The 12,283-nt window shown below is 30.3% G+C and overlaps 1 protein-coding gene across 4 annotated transcripts; it reads left to right on the forward strand.

Annotated features, from left to right (window-relative positions):
- Positions 1–631: 631 nt before the first annotated feature.
- Positions 632–11,603, forward strand: LOC113377299 (S-adenosylmethionine synthase-like). 4 transcript variants are annotated; one of them, XM_026617558.1, is made up of 11 exons: positions 644–776; positions 7,139–7,305; positions 7,765–7,842; positions 8,144–8,266; positions 8,506–8,634; positions 9,250–9,362; positions 9,878–10,021; positions 10,217–10,435; positions 10,701–11,017; positions 11,249–11,251; positions 11,394–11,603. In XM_026617558.1, exons 2-11 carry the CDS (start codon positions 7,191–7,193, stop codon positions 11,491–11,493), a joined length of 1,341 nt encoding a protein of 446 aa, XP_026473343.1. In that variant the 5' UTR covers positions 644–776; positions 7,139–7,190; the 3' UTR covers positions 11,494–11,603. The 4 variants fall into 4 exon arrangements, 3 of the variants coding, with proteins under 3 accessions (XP_026473343.1, XP_026473344.1, XP_026473345.1); XM_026617559.1 differs by lacking the exons at positions 9,250–9,362; positions 11,249–11,251 and having other exon boundaries at positions 8,506–8,618; XM_026617560.1 differs by lacking the exons at positions 8,506–8,634; positions 11,249–11,251 and having other exon boundaries at positions 660–776; positions 11,392–11,471.
- The last annotated feature ends 680 nt before the right edge of the window (positions 11,604–12,283 follow it).

Below are 12,283 nucleotides of genomic sequence, written 5' to 3' on the forward strand. Positions count from 1 at the left end.
ATAGAGAAGGCTTAAATAGAATAGGCAATGAATCTGTAAAATTTATCTTCGAATTAGTTTGAATCAAATTTTCAAATACGAATTATTATATAAAACGAATATAAATAAAATTAGTAGTGTAACTCATAAAACCATAAAAAATGTACAACCTTTGACCTAAGAATGTGGCGAAAAATTATATATTATGTATAATAATGCGCGAAATATTACTGTTTGTGACACAATGCAGCTTAGAAAATTAGAAAACTATTTTTGTTCGCATATATTTTAAGTTATCCGAGTTAACATTAATATATGATCCGTTTAGAAATTAATTGTAAACGATCTTTATTTTGCGCGCAATTTTATTAAATTTAATTATGACATGACGCGTAAGAGTTGGTTATTCTTCATGAGATTAAAACATTTCTGCTCAGCTGATATCAGAAGACGCATTTCGTTCGTACTTTTGATAATACATTAGTTTAGTTACCATCTCGAAACAGTTTGTTACATATATGTATATATATATACGTCTTCTGGCTTCGAAATTTGATTCAGTCAATAATATCTCCTCTTATAGAGTAGTCAGACTAATAGTGGGCCCTACAGTTGAACGCTTTTATTTTCGCGAGCTTTAATCACAACCGTTCAGTAATCCGCCCGATATCAGTACAAACTTTTCAATTTTTGTTACGGATTAAGTGATATTGATTTTTCATTAAGTGATTTAAAAGTGGTGTGAAATTTTTAAGATTTGAGTGGTCAAATATAGGCAATTGGTTAAAGAAAACTCAGTAAGTAGTAGAAGTAATTAAAATAATTTACATTTTTTTAAGTTAGTGAGTTTTTCACTGAAAAAATATATACAATGTTAAGAACAAACTTAGGATTAATTTTAATATTTTTATTATTATTTATTAGTAACGTCTATCAATCACGTATTTTTTATTTTAAATTTCAATGATTCTTGTTGGAGAATTGTTCTTGAATTTTGCTGTATAATATATTATTGACAACATTTTTTAAATTTCAATAATAGCTAATAAAATATATTTCACATTAAAGTTAATAATGATATATGATATTATATGAAATATGATCATATATGATACTATTCTTCAGCTTTATTAAGATAAATAGACAAATGATTGTTATCATGAACAATCTTTTAACCATTGCTTAAATAAAAGTAAGAAATCATAAAGTGCCTTTTCTAATTTCTTTTTATACAACAGATACACATTGATACTGCTCTGACGGCATGACTATTTCGCGTCGCCAAATTATCAAAATACATTTCAGAAAATGACTTTTTTCCTTCAAATTTTGCCAAGCTGCTGAAATAATTTTTAACTAGCTGTAAGTGGAATTCTGTCTTAAGGCAATTAAGGCATCGTGCCTTAAGGCAAATTGCTGGAACTTCCCGTACCAAAAATTATTATTTTTTTTTAAAAACGATTAACATTTTTGAAAAAAATTTACTTCGAAAAAATAAGATTTTTGACAAACAATTAGACAAAAAATTACTTTTTTTTGAAAAAAAAATTTTTTTTAATTTTTTTTTTGAAAAAATATGTTTTCTTTATTTTGACATATTTTGAAATATCTAAACTTTTTTTCAAAGCAATCGTACTGCTTTAACTGCATAAAGACGAAATATCAAAACCGCGTAAGCGCCGCGTCGACGTCTAACGCGTAAACATTGATACGGAACCCATAGGAATGTAAACCAAAATTATACTTATTGTTAAAATCTCTATAAAATATCTGATAATTTGATGTGCATATGTCTAATGATCATTTTTGACCGCCAAATGGCATTTTTTTTCACTTTTTTCATTAGATCTCCGAAACCGCTAGACCTGCCTTTATGAAAATTCGATAGGTTCTTCACCTTGTCAATACAAGTAAAATGTTTTTTGAATTATTCAAATTGGACGCTCCGTTCTCTTAAAAACTGAGTTACCGTTTTCGGCACTTTTTGCCCCGTATCTTCGGAGCGGCTAGACCTGACTTTGCCAAAAACTAATCAGCACGTCTCCTTATCAATACGAATCGAATGTTTTTTGAATTATTCAAATCGGTTTATCGGTGTTCCCGAAATCGTCGACGAAAATTTGTATCCGCACATACATACACACACGCACACACACACACACACACACACACACACACACATACATCCATTTTTTCTAAGGTTTGCCAAAATATTCAGAAACCTCTGAAACGTAAAGATATATAAAAATTTTCATTTTCGATTTTTTTGCGATTACTATAACTTGCCCTACGGGAAGTTAATAAAAAAACCAAAACTAGCTGTAAGTGGAATTCTGTCTTAAGGCAATTAGGGCATCGTGCCTTAAGGCAAATTGCGGGAACTTCCCGTACCAAAAATTATTATGTTTTTAAAAACGATTAACATTTTTAAAAAAAAATTACTTCGAAATAATTATTGAGAAACTAGGAATATGACAAAAAATTACTTTTTTTTGAAAAAAAAATTTTTACTTGAAAAAAAAAAATTTTTTTGAAAGAAAAAAATTTTTTTTTGAAAACAAACTATTTTTTTGAAAAGAAAAATATTTTCTTTATTTTGACATATTTTGGAAATTATGAACTTTTTAACTTCCCGTAGGGTAATTAACTTCCCGTAGGGTAAGTTATAGTAATCGCAAAAAAATCGAAAATGAAAATTTTTATATATCTTTACGTTTCAGAGGTTTCTGAACATTTTGGCATACCTTAGAAAAAATGGATGTATGTGTGTGTGTGTGTGTGTGTGTGTATGTGTGTGTGTATGTGTGTGTGTATGTATGTACGTGTGTGTATGTATGTGCGGATACAAATTTTCGTCGACGATTTCGGGAACACGGATAAACCGATTTGAATAATTCAAAAAACATTCGATTCGTATTGATAAGGAGACGTGCTGATTAGTTTTTGGCGAAAGCAGGTCTAGCCGTTCCAAAGATACGGGGCAAAAAGTGCCGAAAACGGTAACTCAGTTTTTAAGAGAACGGAGCGTCCGATTTGAATAATTCAAAAAACATTTTACTTGTATTGACAAGATGAAGAATTGATTAAATTTTCATGAAGGCAGGTCTAACGGTTTCGGAGATCAAATGAAAAAAGTAAAAAAAATGCCATTTGGCGGCCAAAAATGATCATTAGACATATGCACATCAAATTATCAGATATTTTATAGAGATTTTAACAATAAGTATGAATTTGGTTTACAGTCCTATGGGTTCCGTACCAGTGTTTACGCGTTAGGCGGCGACGTGGCGCTTTACGCTCTTTGATAATTCGTCTTTATGCAGTTAAAGCAGTACGATTGCTTTGAAAAAAAGTTTAGATCTTTCAAAATATGTCACAATAAGGAAAATTTTTTTTTTTTCAAAAAAAAAAAAAAAAAAAAATTTTTTTCGAAAAAAAAAATTTTTTTTCAAAAAAAAAGTAATTTTTTGTCCAATTTATAGTTTTTCAAAAATCTTATTTTTTCGAAGTAAAATTTTTTCAAAATTGTTAATCGTTTTTTAAAAAAAAAATAATTTTTGGTACGGGAAGTTCCAGCAATTTGCCTTAAGGCACGATGCCTTAATTGCCTTAAGACAGAATTCCACTTACAGCTAGTTTTCAAAGCAATCGTAGTGCTTGAACTGCATAGAGACGAATTGTCACAGCGCAAGTGCCGCGCCGCCGTCTAACGCATAAACATTGGTACGGAACCCATAGAAATGTAAAAAAAAATTATACTTATTGTTAAAATTTCTATACAATATCTGATAATTTGATGTGCATATGTCTAATCATCATTTTTAACCGCCGAATGGCATTTTTTTTTACTTTTTTCATTAGATCTCCGAAACCGCTAGACCTGCCTTCATGAAAATTTTATCAACTCTTCATCTTGCCAATACAAGTAAAATGTTTTTTGAATTATTCAAATCGGACGCTCCGTTCTCTTAAAAACTGAGTTACCGTTTTCGGCACTTTTTGTCCCGTATCTTCGGAACGGCTAGACCTAACTTCGCCAAAAACTAATCAGCACGTCTCCTTATCAGTACGAATCCAATGTTTTTTGAATTATTCAAATCGGTTGATCCGTGTTCCCGAAATCGTCGACGAAAATTTGTATCCGCACATACATACACACACATACATACATACACACACACACACACACACATACATCCATTTTTTCTAAGGTATGCCAAAATGTTCAGAAACCTCTGAAACGTAAAAATATTGCCGTAGTATCATGATAGTTTTGGCAATTTCTCTAATGCATCATGTTGAACTTAAAATCCTCGTATTATTGTATAGTATTTTGTCATAAAAATATAAGCGATATTATTTTTTTAAGGATATTCATACGGTATGGTATTCAATTGAATTTTTTTATTTCTTGCAACAATTGACTTATTTTAATTACATTCGAAACTTTTGTATATTGATTGAGTATTACCTGCATCTAATTATAATACTTGGATCAATTTAAATGCTACATTATGATTTAAAAGATGAGTGATTTACAAACTGCTTATTATTGGAATACCTAAAAGAATTTTTTAAGTTAATTTTTATATTATACAAAAAAACACAAAATTAGTACTCCTTTACACTATCCGAAATTAATATGTTGAAATGTTATTCATGTGTAAAATACTAATAATTATTTAAAATCATATATAATTACTTGTTTATGAGCTGAAAATTCACAAAACGAATAATCTAAACTAATTGAAAGTGGCATTTTGCCTTAAGTCTAGTTGAATGAACTTTCCGATAGATGTAATAATTGACTTAATCAACCAAAAACGAGATTTAGATAATTAGATAAAATTTTCATCTGTTTATTTCGAAAATAAAGGTTTACCTTGCATCTGAATCTAAATATTGCGATTTGCAATTGATATTTCTCAAATGCATTCAAATTATCTGTAATTGTTTTATTTATAGTGCACAGACAAATGCTTGTATATCATTTATCAAATTCTACTAATTACAAAGAAATGGCTCAGTCGATCGTACCCAAAAACTAACCAGCGCGAGTGCTTATCTTTGGTCTAAATGGATAGTCGATGAATGGAAATATTTAAAATTAATCGGCTGATCGTTGGGCCGTAATATTTTGGTATATTTTATAAGATATTTCATAAAAATATAAGTTTTATAAAAATCCTCGAAAATTTTTTTCAACACTTTATTTCAAGAAAACGGCCCGGCCGATCTTTACCAAAAACTAATCAGCATATCTTTCTCAACCAATATCTTTCGAACGCTTTTTGAATTTTTAAAATCGATTCAGGATTGCGGGCTAAAGCGTGGCCAATTTTTTTTTTCACTTTTCTGCTATTTACAAAGAAACGGATTGGCAGATCGTCGTGCAAAACTGACAAACGCTAGTCCTTTCCGAGATACATCGAATGGCTTTTAAATTTTTGAAATCAATCTAACTGTTTTTGTGAAAACGTCGTCAAAATGTCAATTATCGGTTTACATATACACACGCATGCATACTGTTTCTAAATTTTGTATTATTTAATTCAGAATGGCTTGAAACGGCGAGAAAACATGAAATAAGAAAATCGGATTTTTTGACGAAGGACAAACTTCTCCTTCGGGCAGTTAATAACATTCTTAATGTGAACGAAATCGAAATCATAATTATTTGCAATACTTCATAAGTTTGATGCCGATTTAAACTTGAAAATATTATAATTGTATATTCTTTTTTAAATATCACCTTAATATTATAGTTATCGGCGGTCCTAATAACGTCCATAAAAATATATCGGAACATACATTATTATATGTTTAGATTTGGGAAGTGAGGTATGTAGTAGATTATTGCAAGTTATCATGGTCTACTCATATATATATATATATATATATATATATATATATATATATATATATATATATCTATATATAATAGATAATTTTAATATTAATAAGCCAATTAAAAATACTAAAGATTTTAATAACCGTGAGTTTTTAAGTTTATAAAACATGTATTTCATTGAATATGTTGAATTACATTACACGATTAAAATATATAAGTTTGTTACCCAAGGGTATTATACTCTAACAATGTTTATGAATGTTGTAATACATTTTATATTAGTAATCAGTATAAGTAATATACTGTGGCGTCGGAACCGTGTGGGCTGTGTGGGCTTGAGCCCACCCATGAATTTTGATGGGGGGGCTCTGCCCACCCATCAATTTCAAAAAATTATATGGGCTAATATCTCTAAAAAAAAAAAAAGAAACGAGCCCACCCATCAAAAATTTGGTTCGCCAACGCCACTGGTAATATACGAGTATATGGGCAAAAAGGGAAAAAATAACCGCGATTAAACTAGAACGTAATACAAGCTAGAAATGCATCAATATCATGTCATGCAATTATTATCAAATAATATAAATAAATATATTAAACCATTTGAATTTTTTTTTCTTAAATATGCGTCTGAATAGTAAGGGTAGCCTACTTCATACATATTTGGTTGTTCCAACCGTTGATCTGATCACTTAATGACAGATCAATAATAAGTATCAAAATCGAAAAGCATTATGATTTTATAAATGAGATAAGTTTATTAATTCCAGTGCTACAATTTAAATTAGTTAATAAAATAGGTGTATAAATTGGTTAACGAATATTAAAATAATAATGAACAAGGACTTAAATTAATAAAAACAAATTTAATTTACCATCTACTGAAAGGGTTTTCTTTTCTTACTGTTGGTGCACATGGGTACCACCATGATTGAAAATATTTGGACAATTACTTAACAGTTATTGCTCATTTATTTATATTACAAATTATTATACTAACCACTTTTTATACAATTGTTAGAATACCATCGAAAGGGTTAACCTCAGTGTCTCGATTTGTAAAATGTAGAATATAAGGTTAAACATAAATTCCTAAGTGACAATGTGCATAGTGAATTTTTTTTATGAAACTAGTAATAAAGTTACCATAATATGTTTCATTACAATGGCTAAACGTTCAAATATCGCGCGAGACAATTCTTTGCCATTCAAACTTCATTGCTCTCCCACTTTGATTGTTCGATCACGTGGTGCGGCAAGAGGTTATAAATACGATGCGAGCCCTGAACGAAGGTCTCTTTTCCACAGTTGTGTCAAGGAGTGCTGAGAGGTTTGTGATCAGTGCTCTAAAGTGTTCAGAATGCCACAATCAATGCATGTAAATGGCTATGCCAACGGCCACAGCGGTTCCTTCGATATGGAGGATGGATCTGTTTTCTTGTTTACTTCGGAATCTGTTGGCGAAGGACATCCAGGTTTGTGAAACATAAAATATATTTTATAATTTCACGGCGTCATTACTTGAAAAATGGCCGACCTCGGGACATGCGTGGTCTGTAGCTTGATTTATTGCCTGAAATATATATTGTTTGATGTTAAGATTCCATAGATAATGTTGTTACAAATTTAGACTATCGATCCCTTTTTGTTTACGTAGCTATTTGTACATATACAAATAAGTTAAAAAAAACTTAACCTTAAAGTTAGTTACAGTGGTAAACACGTGCTTTTTTTAATATTTCCAATTACAAATTGATACTGTGTTTCTATTATTTTGCTAGTAAAACTAGTTTCTATGTCAGCATTTGTTTTTATAAATGCAATGTTATAGTGATCATGAAACTTCTTCGAAAAGTTTTTCGTATTTTTTATAGTGCTTAGTGTGACTTAATCTTTAACATGACAGTAAACAATATTGTTATTTTTTGTTTTAGATAAAATGTGTGATCAGATCAGTGATGCTGTATTAGATGCTCACTTGAAGCAAGATCCAAATGCTAAAGTTGCTTGTGGTAAGTTCTGTGTTTCTTGTATAATTCAAAAAAAAAAAAAACTAAAGCAGGTTGTTTGATGATTTTGAATTTTTCTAACTCAAATTCAACTTCAAGTTTTATATGTGGCATTCATAACCTCAAAAAAAAACACTCTGAATTTCGTTTTAATTCAATTACATTTGCCTATATTCTGTGTTGATCATATAAAGAATGTAAAGCTATATTTGTCATAGCAGCATTATGTTCAATGTCTTGTCAATTTCATATATACATATACATATATACAATTTTCAGTTAAATGTTTCTTTTTTGTTTATAGAAACTGTTACTAAAACTGGAATGGTTCTCCTCTGTGGAGAAATAACTTCCAATGCTGTAGTTGATTATCAAAAAGTGGTTCGTGACACGGTGAAACACATTGGTTATGATGATTCATCTAAAGGTATTATTTATTGAACTTTATTATTGTTTGTCTCAATTTAGACGTTATCCCTTTTTTTTTGCCCAATTTTTTTTTTCAAGCTTTGCTTTCATGTACTGTGAAGCATGTCAATTGCCCTAATTTTTTATTTTCTTTTATCTTGAGCGTGAAGCTTAAAGTATTTACTGCCATATTTTGATTATAACAAGATCTAAATAGTTTATTGGGGTATTAAGAGCGCTGTTATTTGGTAAACTTAGGGTTTGACTGGCGTACCCTTAATCTTCTGGTTGCATTGGAACAGCAGAGTCCAGACATTGCGGGTGGTGTACACATGAATAGGCAAGAACATGACATAGGTGCTGGGGATCAGGTACATCATATTGCCGGTCTACAAAATGCATCCTAAGCTGTGTTACGTTATTTGCTCATTTATACATAATATCCCCACACTTTCATTTTGATTACGAATTAAAAATATATGGCAGTTTTCAACTTTTAGCCATTAGCTTGTTCGATTTTTAATTAAGCATGTTTTCATTGTCGTTGTTTGATAATCATTTATCCACAATATTTAAAGTCCATGGGTCTATTATCGATTGCATGATGGGCATCATTGAAATATGAAATATATACTAGGTTAATTATAAAGTTTAATAGCATTAATGTATGTATACCAGACTTTATTATTAAAATTACAGCAATTAGCTGTTTGAAATTTATGTTCTCGGCTGCATCACACAAATTTTAAATTTAGTTTTTGAATTCTGGTGATCTAGTGATTCAAGTTTAGAGTGAAAATTATTTTGAAATTGAATTTTTTGTGACCATCAAATTGTTTATACTGTTAATTAATGCTTAATTTCAATTTTTTTTTTGATATGCTTTTGCAATATCTATAGCTTACTTACATATTTACATTCAAATTACTTCAATACTTAATTCGTTATCTCATTCGGATGATTTGAGAAAGTTTTCTAGCTAATTTTGCTTATGACGATTAGGTTTCGACTATAGGACCTGCAATGTACTACTTGCATTGGATGCTCAGTCACCTAATATAGCAGCTGGAGTACATGAACATCGAAGGGATGAAGAAATTGGTGCAGGAGACCAGGTGATCTATTGAAAACGTTAATTTGTAGTAGCAGTTCAATCTTTTTTTTTCAGACCAGTATTTTCTATAATTTGCTTTTAAGTTGCGCCTCAAACTGTTTCTAGGATAATTTATGCTGGCGTGATTTGCTGCAAGTGCTAAATTTTAATAATTTGCATAACTAGTGCATGTTTAATTTCACAAACGCATGCATGGTTTTTAATGTTTTGAATGTGGCACTTCAGTACTCATTTGTGAGTTACCCATAATTTTGGGTTTATTCATAATCAAAAATAGTGTCAACTCATTTCATAAATATTCAAGTTCTTATATCAGATCTTTGAGCCATGATATTTCATATAACATCTCTTGAAAGCAGGACAATCAATTCAGTTAATATAAAAACAAATTGTATGGAAATGGTTTCATATTTGAAATAATTCACTTTGCATGTTCTTTGGATTTACTAGTAATTATCACTGTTGCAATCACATATGCGCAGAATCATTTTTTATCCTTCAGGTTTCTTATTTTAGGGTTTAATGTTTGGATATGCAACTGATGAGACGGAAGAATGTATGCCACTAACTGTAGTGCTCTCTCACAAATTGAATCAACGTATTGCAGAATTAAGGAGATCTGGAGAATTCTGGTGGGCTAGGCCTGATAGTAAAACACAGGTTTGAATATATCCAGATATTACAATTGTATAAAGACGGTTGTTTCAAAAATAATTTTCATTATTTGAAGTTCATGATGACTTGTTATATTTGCTACTTCTGAGTAGTCTTGATTAAACATACTATACTGAGCTGAACGTTTATTTTCTAATTTCACAAATAATTGTGCCCATTACTTACATATATGAATTTCAGGTTACTGCTGAATATTTATTTGATCATGGTGCATGCGTACCAAGACGTGTGCATACAGTTGTAGTATCCTTGCAACATAGTGATAAAATTAGTTTGGATGAATTACGCTCAGAAGTTATGGAAAAAGTGATCAAACAGGTCATTCCAACAAAGTACTTAGATGAAAATACCGTATACCATATAAATCCATGTGGTTTATTCATAATTGGTGGTCCACAGGTAATATTCTTTATGAAGTATAAAACTTCATTATTCACGCATATCTATTTTTATTAAATTTTAAAAAGTAACACTTGTGTCCGAAATTTGGCATAGTTATGCACCACTACTTTGTTACATACAATATTGTTTTACATGATGTTTATTAAGTATTTGCTACTCTTGAGTTTGGCATGATGAACTATACATTCCTGACAGTCATTTACTTCTTCCATTACAATTTTTTTTTTTTTTTTTTTTTGCTTCAAAATTGTTTTATTTTTAGAGTGATGCTGGATTAACTGGTCGCAAGATTATTGTTGATACATATGGAGGTTGGGGAGCTCATGGCGGTGGAGCATTTTCTGGTAAAGATTTTACAAAAGTTGATCGTTCTGCTGCTTATGCTGCAAGATGGGTTGCCAAGTCTTTGGTTAAAGCTGGTTTATGTAAAAGATGCTTAGTACAGGTTGCTTATGCCATTGGTCTGGCTGAACCATTATCCATTACTGTTTTCGATTATGGTACTTCTAGCAAATCTCAAAGTGAACTACTTGCAATTGTCAAGAAAAATTTTGATTTAAGGCCAGGCAAAATTGTGAAGTAAGTAGAAATTTATTACTTATTATTTTTGTCTGAAATCAAATGCTACTTAGAAGTTTTATGTTAATCAATTAATTTTCCCAAATTAATAAACAATTATCATTTGTCATGTTTGATGTTTCTTCAAACATCATGCAATTAATAATAGGCAAGGTAATAGAGAATTTCTAGCTATAAATTTAGTTTATTCAATAGTTTTTTATTCTAATGGCATTTTTTTTTTTGGATCAGGGAGTTTTCCCAGACATGATGTTAGTTATGTATTTGCTACTCTTGAGTTAGTATGATGATAAAAACAATGCTGAAAGTACATGGATGAACAATTATCCATTACATTAAGAATACTATTTAATTAGTGTTAATGCAAATTTCAGAGACTAAATTTGAGAAGCCCAATATACCAAAGCACTAGCACATATGGTCACTTTGGTCGTGATGGCTTTGCATGGGAAAATCCGAAACCACTCGTAGAATAAGAAGAGCTCAAATTGATAATATATCTTCAAGACACAAAATCTCTTTAGGTTTTAAGATGTAATTTTAACCATAAGATTTTTATTGTACAAGTAGTTGATAGTAAGTGAAATCAAACAATGGCACATCTGAAGAGTGAGGCATTATTCTGAACCTTTAGGGACTGTTCAGGTCAAAGTTGGTTTATTAAAGCCCCAGAATCAAATGAGCTTATATTACTAATAAAATTCTTTGTAAAAAGCTTGACTGCCAATTTACTGGATCACAGTTAGCCGTTTTTGGCTTGCTGCAAACCTTGTGTGCAGGGTGAAGTGGTGATGTACTGCAACCTACATGATTTGGAACATTACAGATATATTCAATATAATGCAGTATTATCGAAAACTTTTGCTCCACACGCTTTGTGTTGTGTTACGTAAAGGAATCTAAGTGGGAAAAGAGCCATTCCGAAAACACTCCGATCTATGGATTGTGCAGACAATTTGTAATTTTGAACAACTGCAAAAAAAATTCTGGGTATTGAAGTTTATATGACAACAATCGTGAAGTAATACATATTGTATTAGATACATTGTGTATAAGTATGCTGCCTATTTTTTATTTATATCATAGATTAGTTCTAATTTTTAGATTTGTAGAGAACAATGTACTAAAGTACACATCCTAGATAGTTTTGTGTATGCTTGTTGTTTCTTGTTTATTTGAACTATTAAAATTTGTAAAAAGTATTTTCTCGTTTTTTAATCTATTATAATTTACTATTGATTAGTTTTATTTTCATTTGCAACATCT

Source organism: Ctenocephalides felis, unplaced genomic scaffold, assembly GCF_003426905.1.
Source record: "Ctenocephalides felis isolate EL2017-DRISC unplaced genomic scaffold, ASM342690v1 CF-g0.4_SCAFFOLD_01886, whole genome shotgun sequence".
Classification (NCBI taxonomy): domain Eukaryota; kingdom Metazoa; phylum Arthropoda; class Insecta; order Siphonaptera; family Pulicidae; genus Ctenocephalides; species Ctenocephalides felis.